Here is a 26,038-nt window from a genome sequence, read left to right on the forward strand (position 1 = left end):
GGGCTGTAAAACAAACGCAGTGGGCGTCAATAAACATAACAGTTTCGAAACGTTCCTTTTTTTAACGTTTATATAATACAGCTTAATACAGCAGTTATGCGTTATATTGTCGTTGTGGTAATGTTCCTATTATGGAGCGTTTCCTTTAAACACATTCAAGGTTACGTCTTCTTTCTTCCAAAACAACCGACGCTCGTGCATAAGAATATATATGAAACAAGCGCTCGTTATACCTTGTAACTGTTTGTAATGATAATATCATTGAAAATCGATTAATTGGAATCAGCTAGGCGGCCTAGAAGATTACCGTGCATTTTATTACGTTATCTATATACTTAAATTGCAAAACTGAAAATATTATGGTATATAATATGGTCATAAATCAAAATACCAGTGAACTCACGTCATCAACATGTTTAACGTATTGCCTATCGCAAATTCGTTTTAAAATCATACAATATTTTCCTTCTCATATTATTCTTACGCAATCAACATACAAAAGTCGTCCGGTTGTCGAATGTCTGCAAAATTCTTCGAACCATTAGTGACAACAATTACAGGTTATGAACGGTCAAAGGTTGTTTTGACACTTTGCTTGTTTTGATAAATTTAAAATCTTATGTTAGTATTACTCTGAATGAAAATGCCGAAGCCAATGCAAAGTTACTTCGAACAGGAACCCCCTCCCCCTCTTGCCGTACTGCGGTTTTTATTGCAAAAACATATTTCGAGCTTTTTCCTCTGAATGAGCTATGAATATTTAATTCGAACTAGAATAAATGATTTTAAAAGATATTTCAAAAATAGTGTTTATTGTAATACTTTGCGATGCAAAACATTGTAGGTTTTGTTCTTTGGCTTAAATATTGTTGATGGTTTTCTATATATATATATATATATTATAATACCTTCAGTTTTGTATAAATTTAATTGGTCAGTAAATGCGAGGTTAGGGTTAGTCCCAACCAATGAAATCCCCACCATTGAAGACATTTCTAAAATGAATGGGATTTGGACTAATACATATAATTAAGTTAACACTTTATATACTAATTTATATTATTTTACCCAAGGAAATGTCAAAACCATCGAATCTGGAAAATATTTACAATAATATTTCGTATTTTCGCCTAACATTTAGCCAACGTTCTTTCCAGTCCTTGTGACAGAAGAGTTAGTGAATTCGATTTCTGAAAATTACTTTAAAGTCTTCTTCGATCTTGTTTTGATCTCACGAATCGACTTAAAACGTCTGAAATATGTCCTCGAAGCGGTTGTAAGTCTGGCGTGATGATCGATGATGAAAAGTCAAGGTTTATCGGCCCATAAATCCGGCTTCTTGAGACAAGTAGCCTGGATGATTCACGAAACCAGCCATGGCGCTCAAATAATACTGCTTATTGACAGTTTGCCTGGGCGGAAGGAATTCATAATGAACAACACTGTCATTAATATAAATACATTATTTAATAATATTGTTATAACGGATAAATGAATGATTCTTTTATTTTAATTTTTATTTTGTTCGGGACCTCTTTTTAAATCATACGAGATAGAGACCACATCAAATTTACATTGCGGTTTTGGACATTTTCTTTTTTACCAATCAAAACTGAGCAAAAAGGGTTAAGAGATTTAGATCGAGCCAAGTTTTCAAATTATTTTTAGTCTGGTAACTGTAAATTGTCCAATAACATAATATTAACATTGACCTCAGTACAAAAACGTTACGAGACGGGCAAAGCTCTTTGTGCTTCACTGACTCATCGTTTTTGCTTTTCGATTTTGGATTTTTTTAAACATTATTTCATTTTATATTTCCGACGAAGTATTTTCTGGTGAAATTCCCTGAATATAACATATCTGTCACGGTGTTTTTTGCTAAGAAAATGCCTGTTTATTTCTGCCTCTGCATGTGAAGCAAGTTATTATTAAAGTTACTTCATACCGGAATAAGAATCATGTCGGCATGTAAATATACTCCGTATAGCTCTGCAGGGAAATATCCTATATTATTATTTCAGATATTTATTATAATTTACATAATATTGCATATTATATTTATATCCTTCGTCCTCATCTGCCTATTTTTTTCGAAATAAGGAATAGTAATGATATACTTATATAAAAAATAATATTAAATATTATTAAGTAAAATACTAAACTTCTATGTCAATGAATATACTCATGAAACATCTAGGAAATTGCTTTATGAATAATTCTAAAAAAAATAACGATAAAAATAAATGATTAGATATTTATTTTTTAACTTTATATCTAGTACGATTATAACTAGTACGATTTGTCTTTAGCTTCAAAATAGGCCGCAGTTTCGGCGATCACTTCTTCATTCGACGAAAATGTCTTCCTAGCGAGCATTCTTTTGAGATCTGAGAACAGGAAATAGTCGCTGGGGGCCAGATCTGGAGAATACTGTCAATGATGAAACATGAGTTCAACAATTCGAAGCCCAATTCATGGATTTTTGCAATCGTTTTCACTGACTTGTGATACATACGGTACATAAATACGGCCACTTTTCGGCGATTTCGTACTTCAAACGGTCCAATAACGCTATGTAATAGTCGCTGTTGGTCCTTTTCAAGGTAGTCAATGAAAACTATTCCATGCGCATCCCAAAATACAGACGCCAGCTGACGGTTACATTTTCCTATGCTTTTGGAGCGCGTTCATATATTGGACTTCGGAGTGAAAAGATGGAGCCATGTTTCATCCATTGTCACCTATGGACGCAAAAACTCGGGTTTATTACGCTTGATCATCTTCAAACACTGCTCCGAATCATCAACTCGTCGTTGTTTTTGATCAAAAGTGAGCTAGCGCGGCACCCACTTTGCACAATATTCATGAATGATACGATATACACGTTCAGTTAATATGTTTAGAGTGTCTGCTATTTCATTCAATTTCAATTTATGGTCATACAAAATCATTTTGTGTTTTTTTGGAAACTCGGCATCAAGCCAAGTTTTTGCTTTAACTGTATTTTTTCCCTTCAAAAAGCAATACTTTATCAACACGCGAAATTCCTTTTTATCAATTTTTTCACAATAGCAAAATTTGCTTCACTCAAAATGCTATAATTCACAAACTAATGATTCGACAGTATCGAAAAAAAAAAACGATAAAAATAAATGATTAGGTATTTATTTTTTAACTTTATATCACCATATAAAATAATGAAATATAGGAGTATAAGAAAGAATCAATAACATGGCTACAGTTATTTTACAGTTTTTACGTGATAAAATAAACAAAGTATTCTACGTAAAATTAGCTAATTTCTGTGAATCTGATCAATCCTGATGTTGTTTTTTAAATCACATCGATGATCTGGAATAAGATGCTCTTTCTCATGGATTGATTTTGTCCTATTCAATTTCAAAACTCATATCGACTCTTTTTTTCACAAAACTATATTTCCATCTAACGTAGTTACTTCGGCTTAATAGTTTTTCTAAGTAACACCATTCTTGGGAGCCAGAACCTCTCGACCCCTGTGCAATACATGTGCTTCATAACGGATCAGTTCTCTTTATTAATGGTTTTCAAGATTAAGTATATCTTAATTAGCACGTATATGCACGCTAATAACGCACTAATCAATCTTTGGTCTCGCATATTTTCGCCTGGATCAGAAAAAACGGACGTGAGAATCGTTATGTTCAATGGCGATGGGTAATTACGAACCGTTAGATCGAGGGAAAAAAACGAGAATAGTTTATTAGGCATCCCAGACTCATCGGTTCGTGTTTTTGTTAATTACGGAAGTGATTTGGTTAAATTACAGTTCGACGTCGCATATTTATGATTACCGAGTCGTGATATAATTTCAACGTTTTTTTTATTTCGTCTGTTTTACGACCGGTCAAGTGTAATTAAAATTGCTGGTATCAGAAAAGGAGTAATCGCGTTTTTTTGCATGGCAATCGTAAAGTTAGAGGATATGGCCGTTCAGTGAAAGGCAATTTGAGATTCATTGGTACCGTCTCTTGGTGAAATAAGGATTATAAATCTTTAGAATGTGCGTAAACGTTATGATCACGAATTTAAAAAATATCAAGCCATTAAAGTAAAAGTGAAATCTCTATAAATTTGGTATATTCAGTAATAATTAAAAATGTAATTTGTAATTGGTATGTCGGACACCTGTAGCTGAAGTATTTTCTAGCTGGTATTTCATATATAATCGGTGTGTTCTGCAGAAAATAAAGCTCGATAGATGTTGTAAGTAAAATGGCGACCGCTAAATATGTCAATCTCTGAAGTAAGCAACATTGCACCTATACTGTACGTCAAGTTGTCCCATTTGGACCTATTGTATTGAACCGTGGGGTACTAGTAGCATATCTAACATAGATATCCTCCAGAGGTTCCAGAATAAAGTGTTGTGAGTCATCGTCGATGCCCCATATTACGTTTCAAACAAACTGATTCAGCACGATACCCCATTGAACCCATAACGAGTGTGATTCGGAGTATTAGTGCGAAGTACTCTGAAAGATTGTTAGTGCATCCCAATACACTCGCAAAACAGTTAATTGTGCGCGATGACAGTATAGTTCATAGACTCAAACGCAAACTACCATACGAACTAGTCATAGAGTGAGATTTAATAATCTCTAGAATAAGCTAGAATAGTTTTTAGAATAAGTTAGGATAGTATCTAGAATAAGATTTAGATTATAAGTTGCACAGCAGATAACTTACTGAAGTGATCTTCTACATGCCAGGATGGTTATATTATATAACTGAGATCATATAATAATACTTATTGCCCATGGGCAGATTGTTGACGTTCTAGGAGATTAATAAAAAAAATGTTAACACCAAAGTTCTTGAAAAACACTAAGCTAAGAGTCAGACTTAAACGAATAAAACGGTGTAGATCTTGTGTAATGAAGTGTACTAACTGGTAAAAATACTAAAAAGTGTTACTAATTTTTATTTTGTTTTATTAGATGCTAAGTAAGGACCACTGTGTCTTCCTAGATATTTACCTAGTTTTAAGTCAGTGTAGAGACAAATTGTAAGTTAATCGGCAACGACTAATTATAATGTACTAATTAAAAAATACACTGTATAAATTTTGCAGTTGGTGGTGGCAGTTCAATCTTTTTATCCTTATTTTTCTTCTTTAACCCTCTTCCAACTGAAGTATAATATATAATCACGAGGAAAAAATCTGTGAAAAATATTATCAAATTCAACACAATTTTGTACGCTAGAAAAATCGAATAATGTAAGCAATTAATTTATTAATAACTTTGTTAATTATATTTGCCAACAGTTCACATGACCTGCTTTCTGAGCTATTGAAAATAATATCAAACACAAAGTATCTAGATATCACCGGCAATTTATCTAACCAGTTGACTTGGTTTGGTTGGTTTTGTTTTGACTTATAAAATATATCAAGTATATCAAGTGAAAGGATTTTTATGAGTCGTTGAGTGTTTTATTTAAATTAATTATTTTTAATCAAATTTGTAAATAATTAAGTCAGTCGGACGTAAATACAGTGTTGCTTAACAGAACTTAAAAAGACATTGTTCAAAATGCTGATCGATTTCTTGTAAAACCAGTTTATATAATATTTTTCGCGAAAATATATAACAGATTCCAACTGTGACACACTAACGTACGTAAAAACTTTTGATTGAATAGACGGATCTAATAAAGAAACGAAAGTGGACCATAAAGCTTTTGTGAAGTTGAAAAATGTAAATTAGCATCTATTTCAAAATCAGAGTCTGAACAACCAGTATGATTTATCGACGGAAAAAGTAACCTTTTAAAACACCAACGTATTTTGATTTTGTTGTTGCAAAAATCTTAGAATGCAAAAGTTTTATGATACATTTGACATTTAATTTTATGTTAATAACATAACATAATATAAAATAACATGTTATAAGTTCTCGCTGTTTGATAATAGACGGTTTCAGTTTCAATAAATTGTTTATAATAATAACAACGTATTTTCATTGCATAGCTTAACAGATCAAATGAAAAGTCTTTGGCCTACCATAGTAAAACAATTTTTTTGGCAATTTTTTTTATTCAACACAATTCCCTTCAAGGGTGATACACTTATATTTAGCGACCCTTCAACTTTTCGATGCCCTTTTTGTAGTACGATTTGTCCTTAGCTTCAAAATAGGCCGCAGTTTCGGCGATCACTTCATCATTCGACGAAAATTTCTTCCTAGCGAGCATTCTTTTGAGATCTGAGAACACGAAATAATCGCTGGGGGCCAGATCTGGAGAATATTGTGGATGACGAAACGAGAGTTCAACAATTCGAAGCCCAATTCATGGATTTTTGCGATCGTTTTCACTGACTTGTGATACGGTGCATTGCCTTGTGAAGCAGCACTTTCTTTTTCTTCAAATACGGTCACTTTTCGGCGATTTTGTACTGCAAACACACGAAATTCCTTTTTATCCATTTTTTCACAATAGCAAAAGTTGCTTCACTCAAAGTGCTATAATTCACAAACTAATGATCCGACAGCTATCAAATTTATACATGCATCTTTTGAGGGTTAGAGCTAACTAAAAAACATATGAATTTAATTCTAGTAGCGCCATCTATGTGTCAGGCCGGGGACTTTTCAATTGTCCTGTTATATCACATTAGTTTAAAAATCTTAGTGTTTGCTCAATCTTCTTGCTTCGGTCGTGTTTCTTTCGCTCTTCTAAAATGTGTCTCTAATTCTCGTTTCCTCATTCTTTTCACCAAAGTATTCCTGTGATTCATCCCAGGTACGCGTAGGTCACCCTATGATTTTTCTCTTCTCCATCCATGTTTCCCTCTTCCAATCGTTGTAAGTATTCCCACTAATTGACTTATCTCCTTTCTACATACTCTATATATTCAATATTGAGGACTTTTCTTATTCCTTTATTTCCCATCCTGTCCATTTTTGTTGTACTCGTGACTCTTCTGAGTTATTTAATTTTGTTATTTCATTAGTTATTATTATATCGTCAGAGAAAATAGAGATTTAACTTTATAGGAGATTTTAAAGAAATGTTTCGCGACGTCAATAACTAGAGGTAACTACTTTGAGCTTATTACTTGTTTTAACCGTTTTGCTAAAAGTCGCGAAGACATGTGATTGGTTCACTCCGTTTCTACGGTGCGTTTGTTTTTATTATTAAGTAAAGAACAGCGCTTTTACCGTTTTTCTACATTTTTGTGATTAAATTATAACAAAAATTAGTTCGTCTTCATGCATATTCTTTCTAAGAAATGTAATCAGGTTTACAGAAAGAAAAATAATGAGATATTGTTTGCATTTTAAAAAATTCCCGACACTTATTTCAAAAGTTAACCTATTTTTTATCTTACCAACAAATGGACGATAGTTATAAAACTATTTCATAGAGGTTTATACCTAGAACATATTTTGTTCAAATGGAACAATGGAGTATTTTACTCTATCGTAAAGTCCATCAACATTTGAATAAGGTCAAATTTCGTTGTGTTTTAAAAATATGCTTATTATAAAGTAGCATCAATTTTTTAAGGGGTGAATTTATATAAAGGAATATATTTTGTCTAAGTATCCAAATCAATATGTTGTAGCGTAAGGCCACTCAGCCAAAAATATACATGCCTTAACAATTATGAAAACATAGAGTCAAACATAAATGTCATGAGTTGCATATGCATGGCAAATGTTATCAAAGAACTGATCAAATGTCTTCACAGCAAAATATTTTCTCTACAGATGCCTATAATAGATTTAAAATAACCAATCAAATTGTTTAAATGGCCGATTATAACCCCATCTAGATATGGGATGTAGCGCTTTTAGACCTCTATTGAGTTTCCTCCCTGTTACTCGGTGATTATATCAACTAGAATATCTCCTACTGGCATTTCTATTGAAAGATGACATTGGCCGATTAGATAGATACCAATACAGAGTCAAAAGCGCTTCTTGCTTCTCAAAATGTAATTAATATTTAAAACAATAAATAAGAAGCTGTAGATTATTACACATAATATAATAAAAAAAAATTTTTGTCATACGAGCTGTTAAATAAGAAAACATAAACAAAAATCTAATCCTCTATTAGAATGTACCCTCAAAAAGTAGTCATTTTTTAAGTTCTGCAAAATAGCCAAATATACAGTACACATGCATTAGGAGAGTTTGATACTTAGTACAATATTCACCTATACAAGATGCTCGCAGTATGAATTTGCTAAGAAAGTGAATGTTCTTTTAACAGAGTGACGATCCATTAACATAATATTCAATGACTAAGCTTATTATAATTTAGAAGGTTGTGTAAATAAGCAAATATGCAAATATTGGAACATGATATCCAACACAATAATCAGGAACATTTTTTTAAAGTATGAACAATAATTCCTCCTTTTTTAACATTTTAAAATTCGAAAAGTTTTTCTGATTATACCATATTCTATTATTTAAAAAAATTAATTCTTTTCTTTTAAAATTATTTTCATTACAATTTTCAGTAATTACTTATTGAATCACTTGAAACAAGCTCTATGATAACGCTGTCTCGCATATATAAAATATAAATCGACCAACCCACGTACACAGCCTTAACAATATATAATTTTAAATTTAAATCTATTATTTCGTCGAAAAGGATCGTTGGAAATAGTCCAACGCTTTTAAGTGTTAAAACTTGAAGGTGGTGGCTCTTAAATAATAAAGTGAACGTAACAATAATTTGAAAGTAGTGGCACGTTAGAAAAACCTCAACCGAACACGTAAAATTCAATATTTTCTTGGTTGATTTGACCGTTAATTGACAAGAACATAATGTTTTACATAACAATTTTGTTTATGGCCATATTAAAATAATTTTATTTTTTATATTTACGTATCTACTGTGAATAGGAAAATTTTACGTATATTTAGTACTATAAATTATTAAGTTTATTATTTTTTCAAGTATTTTTCACTATGCTAGCCACTATTTTCATTCATCTTTTCCTAATTTTTTATTGTAACAACCAATAATCACAAGGGGCAGTGTTTGGGTATTATACCGGTGGAATGAAGCTTCTCCGAGTTTTCTATTTATGATTTAATAGATTTATCAACGCAACGATCGTTTTTCTTTCAGTATTTTACTTAAATGCGTAATTTCTTCACCAAGACAATGCATCGTGTCAAAAATCCATCCATTGGGCTTCGAACTGCTTCCTCATCAACACTATTCTCCAGATCTGGTCCCCAGCGACTATTTCCTGTTCTTAGGTCTCAAAAAAATGAGGTTCGTTAAATGAAGAGGTGATGGCCAAAACTGAGGCCTATTTTGAAGCAAAGGAAAAATCGTACTACAAAATGGTATCGAAAAGTTGGAGAGTGGTTATAATCAGTTTATCGCCGTTCAAGGGAATTATGTTGAATAAAAAGGCTAATTTTGTCAAAAAATGTATTTTACTATGACAAACCGGGGACTTTTCAATTAACCTGTTAATTATCTCTATTATTCAGCTAAAAATAATGAATATAATCGTATATATAATGCATATTTTTTTAAATAAGGCCAAAACAATTTGATGTAGAAAAAAGTGTGCCTGTGCTATTTTAGACCAACCAACCAACGAGCCTTTCTGATATTAGTGGCGTATCATTTTGACATACAAAGATGTTAAAGGTTAACATCTACAAATCAGAAAATAACTGGTAATGGTACTTATCACCTGACATCAATACGAATAAGGTGTTTTGTGTGATTGTTCGCAGAACTGTAAATGACTAGGAATTTTATACAATGGCTAATTCAACACTAAACATAATTAAGTTTACAGTACAATAAATTTTGTGTTTCACGACGGGTAAATGGGAAAATATCCATATAAAATATGCTTTATGCATTACGTTATTGCGTGTATCCTTTTTTTAATCGTTGCATCAGCGGTTTTACCGTTCATTGTAACGTGTTTTATTGAAACAAATCCATATAAGAATTGTATGTAACAAAAATACATCATACTGTGATTTATATAGTAATTGAAATGTTTTATTTATATTTGTTTGGGAACATTTTTAGAAGATATTATTAATTTAATAATATTAACAGAAATGGTAAAAAATGTGCAAATGTGTAAAAGGAGAAACCAAAAAGTAGGATAGAGCCCGTCCAATAAAATAGCTAGTGCAACTCATAGATGACGTTAAATTTAACAGGTCAATTAAAAAGTCCCCAACCTACCATAATAAAACATATTTTTTTGACAAAATTATTTTTTTTATTCAATATAATTTCCTTCAAGGGTGATACGCTAATTATAGCGACCCTCCAACTTTTCGATACCATTTTTGTAGTACGATTTGTCCTTTGCTTTCAAATAGGCCTCAGTTTCGGCGAACACCTCTTCGACGAAAATTTTTTTCCAGGGAGCATTATTTTGAGATCCGAGAACTGGAAATAGTCGCTGGGAGCCAGATCTGGAGAATAGTGTTGATGAGGAAGCAGTTCGAAGCCCAATGCATGGATTTTTGACACGGTTCATTGTCTTGGTGAAGCAGCACTTCCTTTTTCTTCAAAATGCGGCCGTTTTTCAGCGATTTACGCTATGTAATAGTCGCTGTTGATGATCCTTCCTTTTTCAAGGTAGTCAATGAGAATTATTCCATGCGCATCCCAAAATACAGACGCCATAACCTTGCCAGCCGACTGTTGCGTTTTCCCATGCTTTGGAGCGGGTTCATCGTGTGCAGTCCACGCAGGATGACTATCGATTGGACTTCACAGTGAAATGACGGAGCCATGTTTCATCCATTTTCACTTATCGACGTAAAATCGGGTTCATTACAACAGTAACAACCTCTTTTGGGTTTCCACTGCGTTCATCGTATTTGCTGATCATTTCACCACATCTAAACTTAACATACCAATCCTTGATAGTTAATATTCCTGGGGCAGTGTCCGAAATCTCGCCATCAAGCCAAGTTTTTACTTCAACCGTATTTTTCCCATTCAAAAAGCAATATTTTTTAATTTTTCATTTCATGTATCAGACCGGGAACTTTTCAATTGACCTATTAGTTGAAATTGCGGTTTGTAGAAATTTAAAATTCGTTTTAAACTCAGAGCGAATTTTTTATTTATATTTTATTCTGGCAAAAAAGATAATATTTTTTAATGCGTCGAAAGGTGTAAATGTCTCCAAAATTCTTCAAAATATTCAAAATAGTGGACAAGTGACTGATGATGAATCAAGACAACCTTAATATTAGCTCTGTTCGAGATCAAAGTTATGAAACGTATAAAAATAATAACTGCTTTGTTCGATATAAATATTAGTTAATTCAATTATTTTCGAGAAAACCAATAGTCTGGGAAGTGTCCTTAGAAAACATAGAGATATGCAGCTATATGAAGGATGTAAATCATCCCTTCATATACAACCAGGAAGCATCACTGACTTTAATTGGTATAAAGATAACTCACTAAGAGGTCTGATGGAACTTCCAGACATTGTTTCTAAAAGAATACAATTTTTAAAATAATAAAATTAAGGAAGATTTGTCATTTCAAGTTGAGCGTCTAGACGAAACGTGGATATTCGAAAATGAAACATTGGGACATTGGTGGCAAAACGCTAATAAAAAGAATATAAAAGTCAACAAGAATTAATGGTAAAAGGTAAAATTTATATATTTTGATAATTCAAAGCAAATATATCATTATTCATGTTGGAGACAGAAATGGTTTTATTCCTGTAGCAGAGTTAGTGTATTCCTTCAAGTCCAAGTGTGACTATCATTGAAAAACTGAAAATTGGTTTGAAAATCAACTTTTGAAGAACTTGTAGAAACCATTACTTATTGTTATGGACAGTGTACCGTAGCATAGCACACTGATGGAAAAAAACCGAGGAAGTGAATCGACTAAGTATGGGGAATGGACAATGGCTTGCAAAACATAAATTAAGCCTTGAAGATACCATTTTGAGGAGTGAACTATTTCAAATTGTTACATAGTAAATATAGTGTTTTTTTTTGTAATTTACATTTTTAGAACTGAAAATAGATATACTGTAAATAAGATGGCTGAATAATATAAGAACGCAGAGTATTATGGCTTTCAAATGATCTCGTAATACATTTGAATAATGATTCGAATAATGAAAGAGACAGTCACTGAACTGAATTTTAGGCATTTGGGCTTATGACCCAGTGCTGACAATTATCAATGACAAATTGACGGGATGAGAGAGAGAGGAGACAATTAATATAGGATAACTGTACTGTATAAATCATATTTTAAAATGTGTAAGATTCATGTGTATAAATACGTGCAATTGTTCAGAATAGAACCCAATGATTAAATCAAAATATATAGAGGAAATAATAGAATTTTATCCAAAAAATACACAGGTATCAAAGAAACGTAAAATGGAAAAATGGGAACACGATGAAATGGTAAAATATGTTACTTGGATATATTAATTAGGTGGACTAAGCCTCCAGGAAATACTATTAAATGAAAAAAAAAAACGCGTCTAGAATACATAGATACGGTGGAAAAGAAGAGTTCAATGGAAATAGAACAAAATAACCCTGCATTATAAACTATTGTGGCTGTATAATTAACTGACATTATTTTATTTATATTAATATTTTATTATATGCCAAAGTCAGGGTCAAAATAAACGAAAAGTTAAATTTGATGCAGTGACGTGCTGACGTCAGCATATATTTTGATGTGCATCGACTGTCTGTTTGGACGGGCTATATATTAATAATACAGCTTGAAGCAACATAGCAAAGTAATATATCTTCAGCAATCAAACTTACCAGCTCGGTACTCATGGTATTACAACCCCTCAGTGGCAAAGTGTACGTGATAGGAGATTTTCGCTGTATCCACTCGTTGAGACAATGCGTGCTCTTCGACAAACCTCTGGGATACACCATCCCGTTGAATCTTCCAGATCTCGTTCCTATATTAACAACTATCTCGTCGCTGTTACAGTCCACCCGTACATCGGCGTCGAACACATCGTTAGAGTCCTGCAATTCGTCCCTTGCTGTAACAAAAAAATCAACGTCAATATTAAAATAATTAAAACATTTTTGTAAAAGCAAAATGAATTGGCGAACACGCGGAGATAACAACAGCCGATCAGAACAGGAACCTTCAACGTTGTTAGAATAGGTATCTCGCATGATGTCATGTATTATTTTAAATCGCATGATTTAAAACATTCCTTCAGTAAGAAACTAATGTCACATTAGTCAGTCGCTTTCTACTTATTGTAGTCTCTAAAACCTCTTTATTAAATTTGCGGTTTTATCAGGATAGGGAAAACTTGTATAAGTACGGCTTCTACGACAATAAATGATGTAAAATATAACTGCAAAACGTTTATTTATTTTTATTTATATCAGTTTTGATGCTTTGATGTTATGTGTAAAAAAAAACAAAAATTTTAATACAATGATGTATACATTTATTTATAAATTTAGAAGTGTTAAATTTCCTAAACATTATTATTGAATAATCTCTCGGTGGTATCAATGAGTAATAGTATGCAATCCTAAATTACTAAAAACCGAAAAATAGTTTAACTTTAAAATCTTTTAGGTTCCATCAACTTGTATCCATTAATATTAACATGTACTGGGCACTGTACCCTGCTTGTGCCTTAACACCACACTACACTAGTTCCAAAGGTCTGTTGAGTCGTCTTAATATCGTCTCTGTAATATTGGTGTATATAAATATGTGGTTGCCTTTCAAATCAAATGGCCAGCTCAATTGATCTGTCAATTATTCTTAGGTAATGGCGAATATAGTTGATTTTAAATCTTTAGAACTCTAGTTTGAGTTGCCGTTGCCAATTGATCGCCTATTAATTATGTCAGGGTAAAAACGATGAGATAATGATCAGAATTCATATCCCAAGCCTTTTGCGTTCGTATAATTCATCATTCATGGTGCATTTCGTATCACGAAAAAGTCAATTAAATATGGGATTCAATAGCCATCAATTTATCATTAGAATTTTCATTGGTAAATCTATAATGAGCCATAATAAGTTTAAGGAATTCTATATACGGTTCCCTCTTAATAGCATGTCTCAACGCACAATAGACTGTGGCAATACTCTAGGTTCTCAACTCCTTTACAAAGGAAAACAACATTATTCCTGACGAATAATTCGGCTTTCGCGCTCACCAATCATTCATCCATCATCCACCCGTCTGGCCGCACACATCCATCAGGCTATTGACCAACGTAAAAAGTTTGCAGAAGACCTCCTGGACCAAACCAAAGCTTTCGACAAGGCCTGGGACGACGATTTGATCGCAAAATACGTGCGGTTAGGCCTCCCTGAAGACCTAACCACTCTCATCAAGTCCTACCTATCAGACAGATGTTTTCAGGTCAAGATCAGGATCATTTCACTTTCCAGTCGAAAACAAATTGACGCTGGTATACCTCAAGCTTCCTCGCTAGCCCCAGCCTTATTTCAGATCTGCCGAGGAAAGAGCACATTGACGTCGCATTTTACGCGGACGGCACTGCTTTCTTCACGGCCTCTAAGCTCGAGGTTACCATTCAAGAACGTTTACAGAAGCAGCTCGATCATGCGGTCAAGTGGTTCAAATTCTGGAGGTTGCACCCCCTGAAAATCTGCTCTTCTACGGATCTAATGGCTACTTCAAGTTTGTTACACCCAACCAGGTGAAACGGCTTCAAGTTTTCCAAAATAAGTTCATTAGGACAATCTTAAACGCTCCATAGTTTGTTAGAAATAATCAAATTCACACGGAAACTGACACTCCAGAAATCAAGCACTTCATATCTCAATCCTTCCACAAACAACAACTCAGCTAAAGTTCTTCTGAAAACTCGCTTGTTCGCGAGCTGGTGGTCATGCTGGGAGCTTAGTACCGCGTCACCGCTAACCTCCCCTTTTCCAAACTGGAACGACCTCATCTGTCGCTGCAGTCATAACTTTTAGGCCATTACGGTTAGCCGCAAAGTTAAAGCAGTAGCAGTAGCGCCCACGGGGGTCAACTATGAAGAGGTTTCGGTTTAGTGTATTGGTAAGCCCAGAGGCAGGTCTCCGCGATCAGGTATACGTCATGCATTCCACCACCCGGTTTTAGGCCAGAACAAAAAAAGTGATATGTTTTGGTTCAATGTTTCACACCATTAATATTATGCAAATAGACACCCGTCTGTTTATAACAATTAATAATATTATATATCATCGTAACACATCTTAAACTGTTATTAAGGAACACTATATGAATATACAAGTATCAATGCAGTTACTTTCAAAAGTATATAGTTAATTCTTTGTTGGAAATTGAAACAGATATTGTATTGTGTTATCAGTACACTCGACATCATAAATAATTACAAATATCAGTTACAACATTTCTCGGAGAAAATTCCAGTGACTTGTAATATTTTACACAATACTATAATCATTTGTAGAAGATTCCTTATTTCGAGACAAGCTTGGTTGTTAATAACGGAGAGAGATACGTCCTTTGCGCGTAAAGAAGTGGGTTAATGTTGTTTAGAAACAAAATAGTCGAACGAAAACGAAAGTTTCGCAACAATATTTAGGATGGATTACTGAGATAATTCATTGTCTTGGTTCAATCATTTTCTATCGTAGCTGAGAGCGTTTCAGCGCGAGAATAAAAAGAAAGTTAGTACACATTTCAAATTCAAATATAATTTACGCAACAAAATTATCCTCAATCGAAATAATAAACATTGATTAATACTAAATTTACAGATAGAAAATATTAATGAGATGGTTTCAAATACAATTATATTTGAGGCGTTCAATTATAATTATACGCAGACCAATTTATTTAATGCGTTCACAACAATTCAATGAAAAATATTGCAAAACATCGCATGTTGTAATAATCGTATAATATAAGGGTTTTCAATTAGGATGGGTCGACATTGACAACCTGCAACGACAAAAGTTTAACGTGTTCTTTATTAGTCAGCCGTTGATATTAATTGATGACACCCCTCCTGGGTTTAGTCCTATTCAATCTAGGAAAAGAGCGTCGTTCATACAGTGGCTGAAGCGCCTCCGAGTTTTCAGGAAGGTGTAGCCTGGCTTCGTGTTTTCCAGCGAATCTTTTGTTTTCTTTCTGGACCGTATCGAAGTTCCAGGTCACGATGGAAATCTTTATTGCATACATATCAAGGTATGTCCACTGCTTTCCGAAATACCTTATTCTGGAATACTTGAATCTTATTCACATTGCTATCTCGGGTATAGTCCAACAGCTCTATACCATATAACCATATTGGTTTATAACACCTGATTTTAGATCAGACTGGTGGGCTGTTTAGTCTTTTGTTAGTAAAATTCGAACATGATACGAACAGACTTTAGCTCATCTAACTTCATTTTCCATTGTTTTGTCCAGCCCAGTTTATCAGTAGCTGTTGGTAGTCTCTGTATAGATGTTTTTTGGTTTTTGTTCACTGCATTGATGTTAAATAATATTCTGATCAGCAATATATATCTAAATATAAACACCTGTTATGACAACAAGATGTGCATTTCTATTTCGACATCGACCGACCCTTCGATCGAAAAAACTATAAGAGGAGCAAAAAAAAATTAATCAATTATTCCTGGCAGTTGGCGTATGCTTTGAATATTCCTATAAACCAAAGCAAATATTCCTATAAAAAAGAAAGTTTCTCTGCATTATTTATATCTGCCAATGTCCTAATATAAGATATACTAATATAAAAATCAAAAGAAAGTGAGAGCGGATATAAAATTGGAATTTAAATATGATTTACGTAATAAAATAGTTAATTAGAAAAACAAATAAGCCTAATATTGGTATAACATAGTGATATAATTGAAGGTGTGAAGGTTTTAAAGGTGTAAATTCATAAACATTAAATATACTGAGTAAATCAAATGAATTAATAATTACTTGTGAAGAAAAAAACAATTGTTAGAGCAAACCAATAATAATCGACATAAAAATGCTCAGTCAAGGACCAGGAAGGCAACATAATTACATGTCGTAAAATTAATAAAAAAATATATATAAGCATGCAAAATGTGGAACTATTTTTAGAAATGAACAGAGATCTTCACGTTTATTTACGAAGATCTATAGACAATAAATTATTGTAAAGGTTCTTGCAAATAAATCATTGAACAAAATTAGATTCTGCAAATTACGACAGTTGATTGTTTACCATAAATATCATTTGAAAATAAGGAGCGGTTAAATGAGGCAATCTTACAGATTACTTTTCTTATTCCTTATACGAACTGCCCTATATATCTATAAACAATGCATTTTTAAATCATCGATAAAGTTTATCCATAAATTAAGTGATATTTGTGAAGTATAATAATGCTATTTGAGTGAACGAATACTTTACGTGGCTTTGATTAATAAATTATGAAACATGTGGGGGAAATCAACAAAAAATTAGATAATCTACATGTTAATATTAGTAACTATAAATAATCATTTAAATTAAAGGACAATCCACCTTAAAAAAACATAAAATATGTATCAGATGCGGTACTTAATATTAAAGGATAATAAATCCTTAATCTTTAATCTTTAAAGTAATCTTTGTGAGAACAGATGGGTTTTGTCTTCTAGACCATTGAATTTGTAAGTAAGTCATAATCATATGGAACTTCGTTTAACTTTAATTTTACTTCAGCTTGAGCTCCCCACATGTTTTCTTAACATGTGGTTTCCATCTAAGTTTAACATCAAAAGTCATGCCAAGATATTTGGCTGTGTTTCCGCACGACACTACTTGCTGATTTATATATACGAACTTGTGCTTGATTCTTTGGTTGTTGAAATCAATATGCACTGATTTATTTTGATTTTGATTCATTTTTCTGTCCAGCATTGTATTTCGGCAATAGCTGTTTTCAACTTTCCGGTTCATTCAGTGTTGTTATCACCAATGAAAACAATATTTTCATTGAATGTAGATAAATTTCGAATGTATATTAGATAAAGGACTAGTCCCAGTACAGTTCCCCGTGGCACACCTACCTGTATTTTCCTCAAGCCGGACTAGGCATCATCTTGTTTGACTCTGAAGTATCAGTCAGTTATATATGAGTTATATTTGAAATTAATATTTGTCTTGTAGAAGTATTTTAATCTTATGCTTTAAACCCTCATGCCAAACTCTATCGAAAGCTTGAGCAACATCTAAAAACATTGCGGAACAAACTTTATTTTCTTCTAGTGATTTTTCTATGACATTAGTACATTGGTGATTCTGTGAACCTGATCAATCGGAATAAAATGCTTTTCTTCAATGACTGGCAATAGTGATATTGTCCTGTATGACACTGTTTTATGTTTTAGTAGAACTTGAGATATCGTAGCCACCTTCTCGAAAAAATTAGTTAAAGAAAGTGTTTTAAGTTCTGTTTCTAGAGGTCGCGCCACTAAAACATTTGTTAGAGGTTTTATCTATGAAAACATGAAAAAAAAAATTAAACTAGAATATCCCCTGAAAGTTTTGGGTTATTTGCCAGTCCGTTTGGTTACCGCTTCACTAAAACTGCTATATCTCCAAAAATGATGAAGAAAAATTGAAAAATTCTTTCTAAACGGTTAAAATTGATTTTTTTAAATGTATTGGAGCATTCTTACTGAGGAACCAATAAAACTAAAGAAAATAAGAAACCCGTTTGTGATTACACCAGTATGATGTGCTGCTTGCTATGCAAGACGGTTGAAACGTAACAAACAATTAGCAATTTAATTAATCGCTCTTAACAAAATCGGTAGATATCCAGCCAACTTTCACGATTCATTTATATTCCTCGCGAATTATGTTCAAATGGAATTCACAAAATGGCGAACCACGCGCGTGTGGTGAAAGGACCATGTCATTAAACATTCCACTGACGAATTATTTAAGCATATCTACATCCCAATGAGACCGAAAAGAAACTGGACCCGTGAGAGAAACAGACTTGACATCGGGCTGTGTATAATGACATTACCATCGGCGACAAAGGCGTTGCCCAGATTTCACTTTCTTTTTAATGCTGTTTTAACAATGGCGCGCCACAAAAAAAACAACAACGATAACGTAACATTAATGGGAAAAGGTAAATAAATTAGGTATAAAAAGCATGGAACTTTACGCCTTTGTAACAGAACACAGGATATGTGATTGAATCGTGAAATTCTCATGTTAATGATATCAATATTTCCTTCATTTTATAATAAAAATATTCTATTTTTTTCTAATTACGTTTATTTAGAAACTATAGAAATTCAGTCCTAACTGAAACCCAATAATCAACTGAATCTTTTCATATATTTTTAATTGCGAAGCTACCAACCAACTGGCGACAATTAGGAGCTGAAGAAAACAAACGATGATTCAATAAAGCAATAAAAAAAAACTGAAAGAGTTCGTCAAAAGCTCAAAAGGCCACAACCACCTACATACAATAACAATTGCACTAGAAAGAACAGAGAAAAGGCTGAATTCAAGAAATACTTTTCAAGAACTATCAGGAAGAGCTGTAAAATTAATAACATTAATATTTAACGCAATATTAGGAATGAATTATTTTCCTGGCATTTGCAAAATAGCTGAAATAATCATGAAAATTATGTCAGCTGCTACCGACAATTTCTTGAGAAATTATACATAAAGAAGCCTAGTAAAATGATGAAAATTATTCCGGATTTTTTAATAAGCACGGAATTATAAAACAAGTGCATATACTGGTAAATAAAATAAATATAGGCTTAAATGTCAACGATATTGTTTCGCATTTCTGGACAGGTCTCAGGTCTTAGGTCAGGATAAATTAAAGAAACTTTTTCCTCATTCTGATTTTATGTTACTAAAATATTATATTACAGATAAAAAATTTTCCTAATGTCTATATACCATATATTCACATAGGCCAATATAGACGTTTTAAACAAAATTTGACCATGTATCTTTTACTCTACGAATATACCCACCTGTGAATATCAAATATTGTAAATTCTACTAGGAGAAGGATATTAGACCGATGCCTAGCTGGAAAGAAACACATACTTGCTAAGCGAAAGCAACTTGGACTTAAACTATATCAAATGTATTGGCTCATAGGGCGCAAATATAAGTTACCATTAGATAAAAGTCAAATATTTAGTTAAATGGAATCTAACTATGGGGCATTCATAGCAAGTTTAACGTAGCCATCATTCAAAGGTTCCAAACAAAGTGTTTATAACGCCATTATAAATCAAGGTGCATGTGTTAAGCACTGCGAAAAAGTGTTAAACGTTTCTGAGTCGCTAAACATATATATAGTTAGGCATTGTCTTGCTAGAAAGCGACTAATGAATTACCTATTGATCAATTTTGGTTTTTTAAATATCTTGTCTTAATGAAGTAATTATCATGTGTCTAAAATATATTTTTTTATGAATTCCATGTTAAATTAGATATGCTTACTACAATCTTAATTTACACATTAATTTATTACTACTGTTCTGTTGTACTTGCATTAATACACAAGCAAGGCAAGTACGGGCTTCAGATTAACCAGTACAGTTACGTGACTTTGATTTTGATCTGTTTTGATTTTTATCTAACATAATGCTTCCAATTTAACCTACTATTGAAATGTATGCCGAGGTATTTAGCTGATTGTGCTTGACGAAACGGACATCTGACTGTGATATAATTTAACATGGATAGAATTGGAGCCATTAAGCTGTATTTTCCAGGCTCTAGTCCATTTGTAGATCTTGTTGGCTACCCCTTGTACTTTTTCTACAGCCTTAGCCAGAGATATATATTTTGCCATAATAACTGCGTCGTTGCATGGTATGGTAGCAAATGTAACACTACCCTGGTGATATCCAGCCGAAATAGATTATGAGAATACCCTTTCATGCAAGACTCATTTTCTCTCGAAAATATATGATTCCAGCATAAAATATAATAGTAACAGAAAAAAAATTTGAAACCCAATCACTTTTAGTTCAATACAATCCTTTTTTTTAAATTATTACAGTTCAGTTTGCTTTTTTGCATCATTTTTCTTTTATGGGAGTGAAGTGAAAGGCAAGAGAAATCGAACAAAAAAATGATTTCAAACAACCCTCCACATTTCCGAAAAAAATACTCCTACATTACTCTCATCTTACAAAAAAAAAACTTTCTAATTTTAACAGAGTAATTTTCATTAAATTTTGATAACAAAAAAAGAAATTTTATATGACATCATATTGTATATATATAATAATTAGCATAATGAAATAGGAAATAATAATTGTATAATATTCTCTTTTTATAAAGCTAACAACAAATTTGATGTATTTTGTATCAAACTTTTAAATTAATGAGTTTAATGCCATGTTAGCCCACATTAAAGGTTACAGTTAGTATTCTAATAACTTCCATTAGAATAACATTATATTATCTGATCTTTGTTCTATTAATATACTGGTTATATAACGTATGGTAACTTACGACATTAATCAAGCTTAAATAATGAGTTTCAGATCACCAATAATACTAAATGGTACCGTTATCAGATAATCTATCGCTTGATTCAATAACAACACGTCAACTAATAGTTTTGGCAGTATAATTAGATCCGCTTTCAAATGAAAGGTTGAGAGAAACATATTAAATAAAAAAATATTCGTAGATAAATTGAGAGCCAATCATCTAGAGTGAAAAAAGTCAAGTATCAACTTTGAATTGAATTGCGATTTTGAAATGCGAAATGTTAACGTAAACAACTGTTAAATAACAGTTTTCCAGTTAATTTTATTGAGTTATTCAGTGTATATCATGCGATGCTTAAAACGGCATTTTGAACATTCAATACTTTTGTTTTTATTTGAAGAAATCTGTTATTGAAACCATCAAACATATTTAGAAACTTATAGCGATGATGGTGTATGAATATTCGATATTTCGGAAACGCGAAATCTTTCAAAATTTTTCCCTAGGCTTTAATTCATCTGGAATTCAAATATCTTAATTTTTCAGTCATTTCAACGACTTTTAAATATATGACAACTGTTGAATAGTTAACATTTAATGATTTTGTAAGATCTTCTTGTTTCTGCAATAGGTGTTCATGCACTGGCATTCTAATTCTTCATCTGTATATATGTGGGGTCAGCCGGTCACCAATTTTGAACCATTGCATGCATTCAAATTGCATTTTCAGCATTCACTACTTTTGATTTTTAAAAATCGGTTATTGAGGTCCATAAAACACATTTAGAAACTTATGGTGATGATGGTCTGCTGACTGAAATCCTGAAGTTGAAGTTAAGGCTGCCTCCAGTCATGATCACATTGATTAACACGTTCTCCATTGGTTTTAATGATCTTGACGTTTGATCCGTTTTCGAATGGGGTTTTTGATCATTTTAGTTGCAAAAACGCCATTTAGAGTCACCATTTTAGTTAAACTCTAACAGGTAAAATAGGCGATATGCTTCAGAGAAATACTCCGTAGTGACTAAATTCCAAGAGGCAGCCAAACAAATTAAAACAAGCTAAAAAAAGTAATTAGGCTAAAATGGCCCACAATCTAAATTAATTTAAACAGAAACAATCAGCATGTACTGTCATAGCTAATGGAGATATATTTTTAAATAAATAAATAAATAAAATAAAATAAATTAGAGATTAATATATTGAATCCATAAGGATATAAAGTCAAAAACAGTATTAAGGCAAAAAGAATCAACTTTAAACAAATTTATTACTGCTATATTCACATTAAGGAGTGTTTTTTCATTTAGTGTCATTCTTATTTTTAAGCCAATATGTTTTTAATTGATTTATAGAATTAGAAAGGAGATTCTTAAAGACAAAGAGACATATAGCACGAGATCGTGGAAGATATATAGATACATAGATAGATTCACTTAAATTAACAGGAAACAAATATGTTTATAACAGATCATTTGCAAAGTCGCCGGCCTGACACATAACCCTCAAATTGGTCTGTGAATTATAGCATTTTAAGTGAAGCAACTTTTGTTATTGTGAAAAAAAAATGGATAAAAAGGAATTTCGTGTGTTGATAAAATATTGCTTTTTTGAAGGGAAAAATACAGTTGAAGCAAAAACTTGTCTTGATGCCGAGTTTCCGGACACTGCTCCAGGAAAATCAACCATCAAGGATTGGTATGCTAAGTTTAGACGTGGTGAAATGAGCACCGAAGACGATGAACGCAGTGGACGCCCAAAAGAGGTTGTTACCGACAAAAACATTAAATTCACAAAATGATTTTGAACAATCGTAAATTGATATTGAATGAAATACCAGACACTCTAAAGATATCAACTGAACATGTACATCATATCATTCATGAATATTTGGGTATGAGAAAGCTCTGTCTAAAGTCGGTGCTGCGCGAGCTCACTCAAAAACAACGACGAGTTGATGATTCGGAACAGTGTCTGAAGATGATCAAGCGTAATAAACCCGAGTTTTTGCGTCGATATGTAACAATGGATGAAATATGGCTCCATCATTTTATTCCGAAGTCCAATCGACTATCATCCGGGTGGACTGCACACGATGAACCCACTCCAAAGCGTGGGAAAACGCAACAGTCGACTGGTAAGGTTATGGCGTCTGTATTTTGGGAGGCACAAAGAATAATTTTCATTGACTACCTTGAAAAAGGAAGGACTATCAACAGCGACTATTACATTTGCTTTATTGGACCGTTTGAAGGACGAAATCGCCGAAAACGACCGCATTTGAAGAAAAAGAAAGTGCTGCTTCACCAAGACAATGCAACGTGTCACAAGTCAGTGAATTGGCCTTTTTCATGCGAATATTTTCTGTTCTCAGATCTCAAAATGCTCACTGGGAATAAATTTTCGTTGAATGAAGAGGTGATCGCGGAAACTGAGACCTAATTTGAAGCAAAGGACAAATCGTACTACAAAAATGGCATCGAAAAGTTGAAGGGTCGCTATATAATCAGTGTATCACCCTTGAAGGGAATTATGTTGAATAAAAAAAATTAAGTTTGCCAAAAAATGTGTTTTACTATGGTAGGCCGGGAACTTTTCAATAGACCTGTTAATAAAGCCATAGTACATAAATAATTGTATTACTGTTTGTATTTAGCGGCTCCTTTTTACCAATTTTCCTATTGTCCTCGCCAACAGTGATGTCTCATTTCTATGTACTCTTCTACTGATTCAGTATTAAGATATTTTCTTATTTTTCATGTTACTCATGTACATCTTTGTTGCGTGCCTGACTCTTTTGAGGTATTACTTTTTACTATCGTATTTTTTCGTATTTGCCTTTTAAATAATACAGTTTTCTCCAGGTTATTGTTATTTGTTTTTGGCCAGACCTTCTTCTGTTAATACCGCAGTATAGTGGTACAGAGATAATAAACTTACAAAGGATTCTATAGACACGTATAAGATACTGTCATAAAATTTTATAAAAATAATATCTTGCACATCTAACTACGTTTCAGATAATTATCCTAGATAATTATATACATTATTAATAATATTTAACATGGCTAATGATCAAAATATTGATTTCGAAAAAGCTATTAAAAACAACATGAAACATTCTCACAACCCACTGGCGACCTTTAAATTCACTTCTTGCAAAACACGCTTACAAAACCCTGATTTTTACATACAAAATATTTCTTTCACTAACGTTTGAACATATTTAAAGTTTGAATCGGTAAATATTGATGGCACAACTGAACTAATTCTGTCGTGCATCCGCTTCAGTGTAATTTACTGTCAAATGACGTAAACTTATGCTCATTATTGTAATTATTGTACCTAATCAGATATAAATAATTTTACTGCGACAATTTATTGAACATACGCAAATGTTACATGATCCGAAATATTTTCCATTGACATCTGTACATCATTCAAATAGTTTATGAACTTATTTCAAATAAAGTTCTCCAAATAGCTAACAGGTTAGCAATGTTTTAATACCGTTCTCCATTAATGGTTCTATGTGTAACACAATTTCTTTACCTTTTTAAACATTTCAATAGCTTTCGAACACCTGAAAATAGTTAGCTGATCAACTTTTATTGGCTCTGTAAGCTCTTTTTGTCTTTGGAATGGATCCTCATTCACAATTCGTCATCTGTATATATTCGTGGCCTGCCAGAAAGAAGTTTCTCTCTTTTTCACGTCAAAAACATCAATTTTGAATCGTCATCCGAAACCAAACATACCTACAAAAATTGAACCAAGTGATTTTCACAAGGTTTTTTTTAAGTCAGCTTTATATCTAACTATAGAGATACGAAACGTGTACCTGGCCTAGCATTGTAACGGTTGACTGAAAGAATAATCATTCCCTATTGATCAATTCTGATCGTTTATTAGCTTCCCCTTTCGAAGAAAGGTGAAAAAAACCTTCTGGAACCTCCATTTTCGAAACGATATAAAATTTAAATATATAAACAAACGACGCTATGTTATACCTAAAATGTACCATGAACTTCTACCTTTCAAATACCCCATAATAAGCTTGAAAGCAATTCGAAATTACTTTTTCCCCAACCTTATATAATAATTACAGTTAAGGTGATCTACTATTTTGATCTTAACATAAGTTTCTTTGGGAAGCCGAAACGCTGGTGGTCAGAGGCCAAAAAACCAGCTATACAAGCCGACAAAACGATACCGTTACTTCAAAATTCGCCTCGCTCAAGAACAGACCGATTATTCAAAACTACACAAGAAATCTGTGATATTTATTCCAGTCACATACTAATTCGCATTAAATAACTGGAGAAAACCATAAAAGATTAATCTGATCAAGAGAAAACTGTTTTTAGATTTACGGTATGAAATTTCAAAGATATTTTTATAAAGATATTGTTTAATTTGTATTAATAAAATATTTAACTATATGTGTATACTCTATTATATTTTTAAGATATGTTGCCAAATAAAAAAAAGTGATAATTAATGCTGACCTTGTCATTGATAGCCTGAT

General features: G+C 32.6%; 1 protein-coding gene across 1 annotated transcript in view; it reads right to left on the minus strand.

Annotated features, from left to right (window-relative positions):
• The window catches only part of pio (zona pellucida domain-containing protein piopio), a 65,376-nt gene that overhangs the window by 23,045 nt on the left and 16,293 nt on the right, over window positions 1-26,038 (minus strand). Inside the window, exon 4 of the mRNA XM_076411521.1 lies at window positions 12,828-13,060. Within this exon, the coding sequence (XP_076267636.1) occupies window positions 12,828-13,060 (233 nt within the window). The remainder of the gene's footprint in view (window positions 1-12,827; window positions 13,061-26,038) is intronic.

Source organism: Rhynchophorus ferrugineus, unplaced genomic scaffold (genome assembly GCF_030347505.1).
Source record: "Rhynchophorus ferrugineus isolate W39M unplaced genomic scaffold, kcgeb_rfMv2 rfM8, whole genome shotgun sequence".
Lineage (NCBI taxonomy): Eukaryota > Metazoa > Arthropoda > Insecta > Coleoptera > Curculionidae > Rhynchophorus > Rhynchophorus ferrugineus.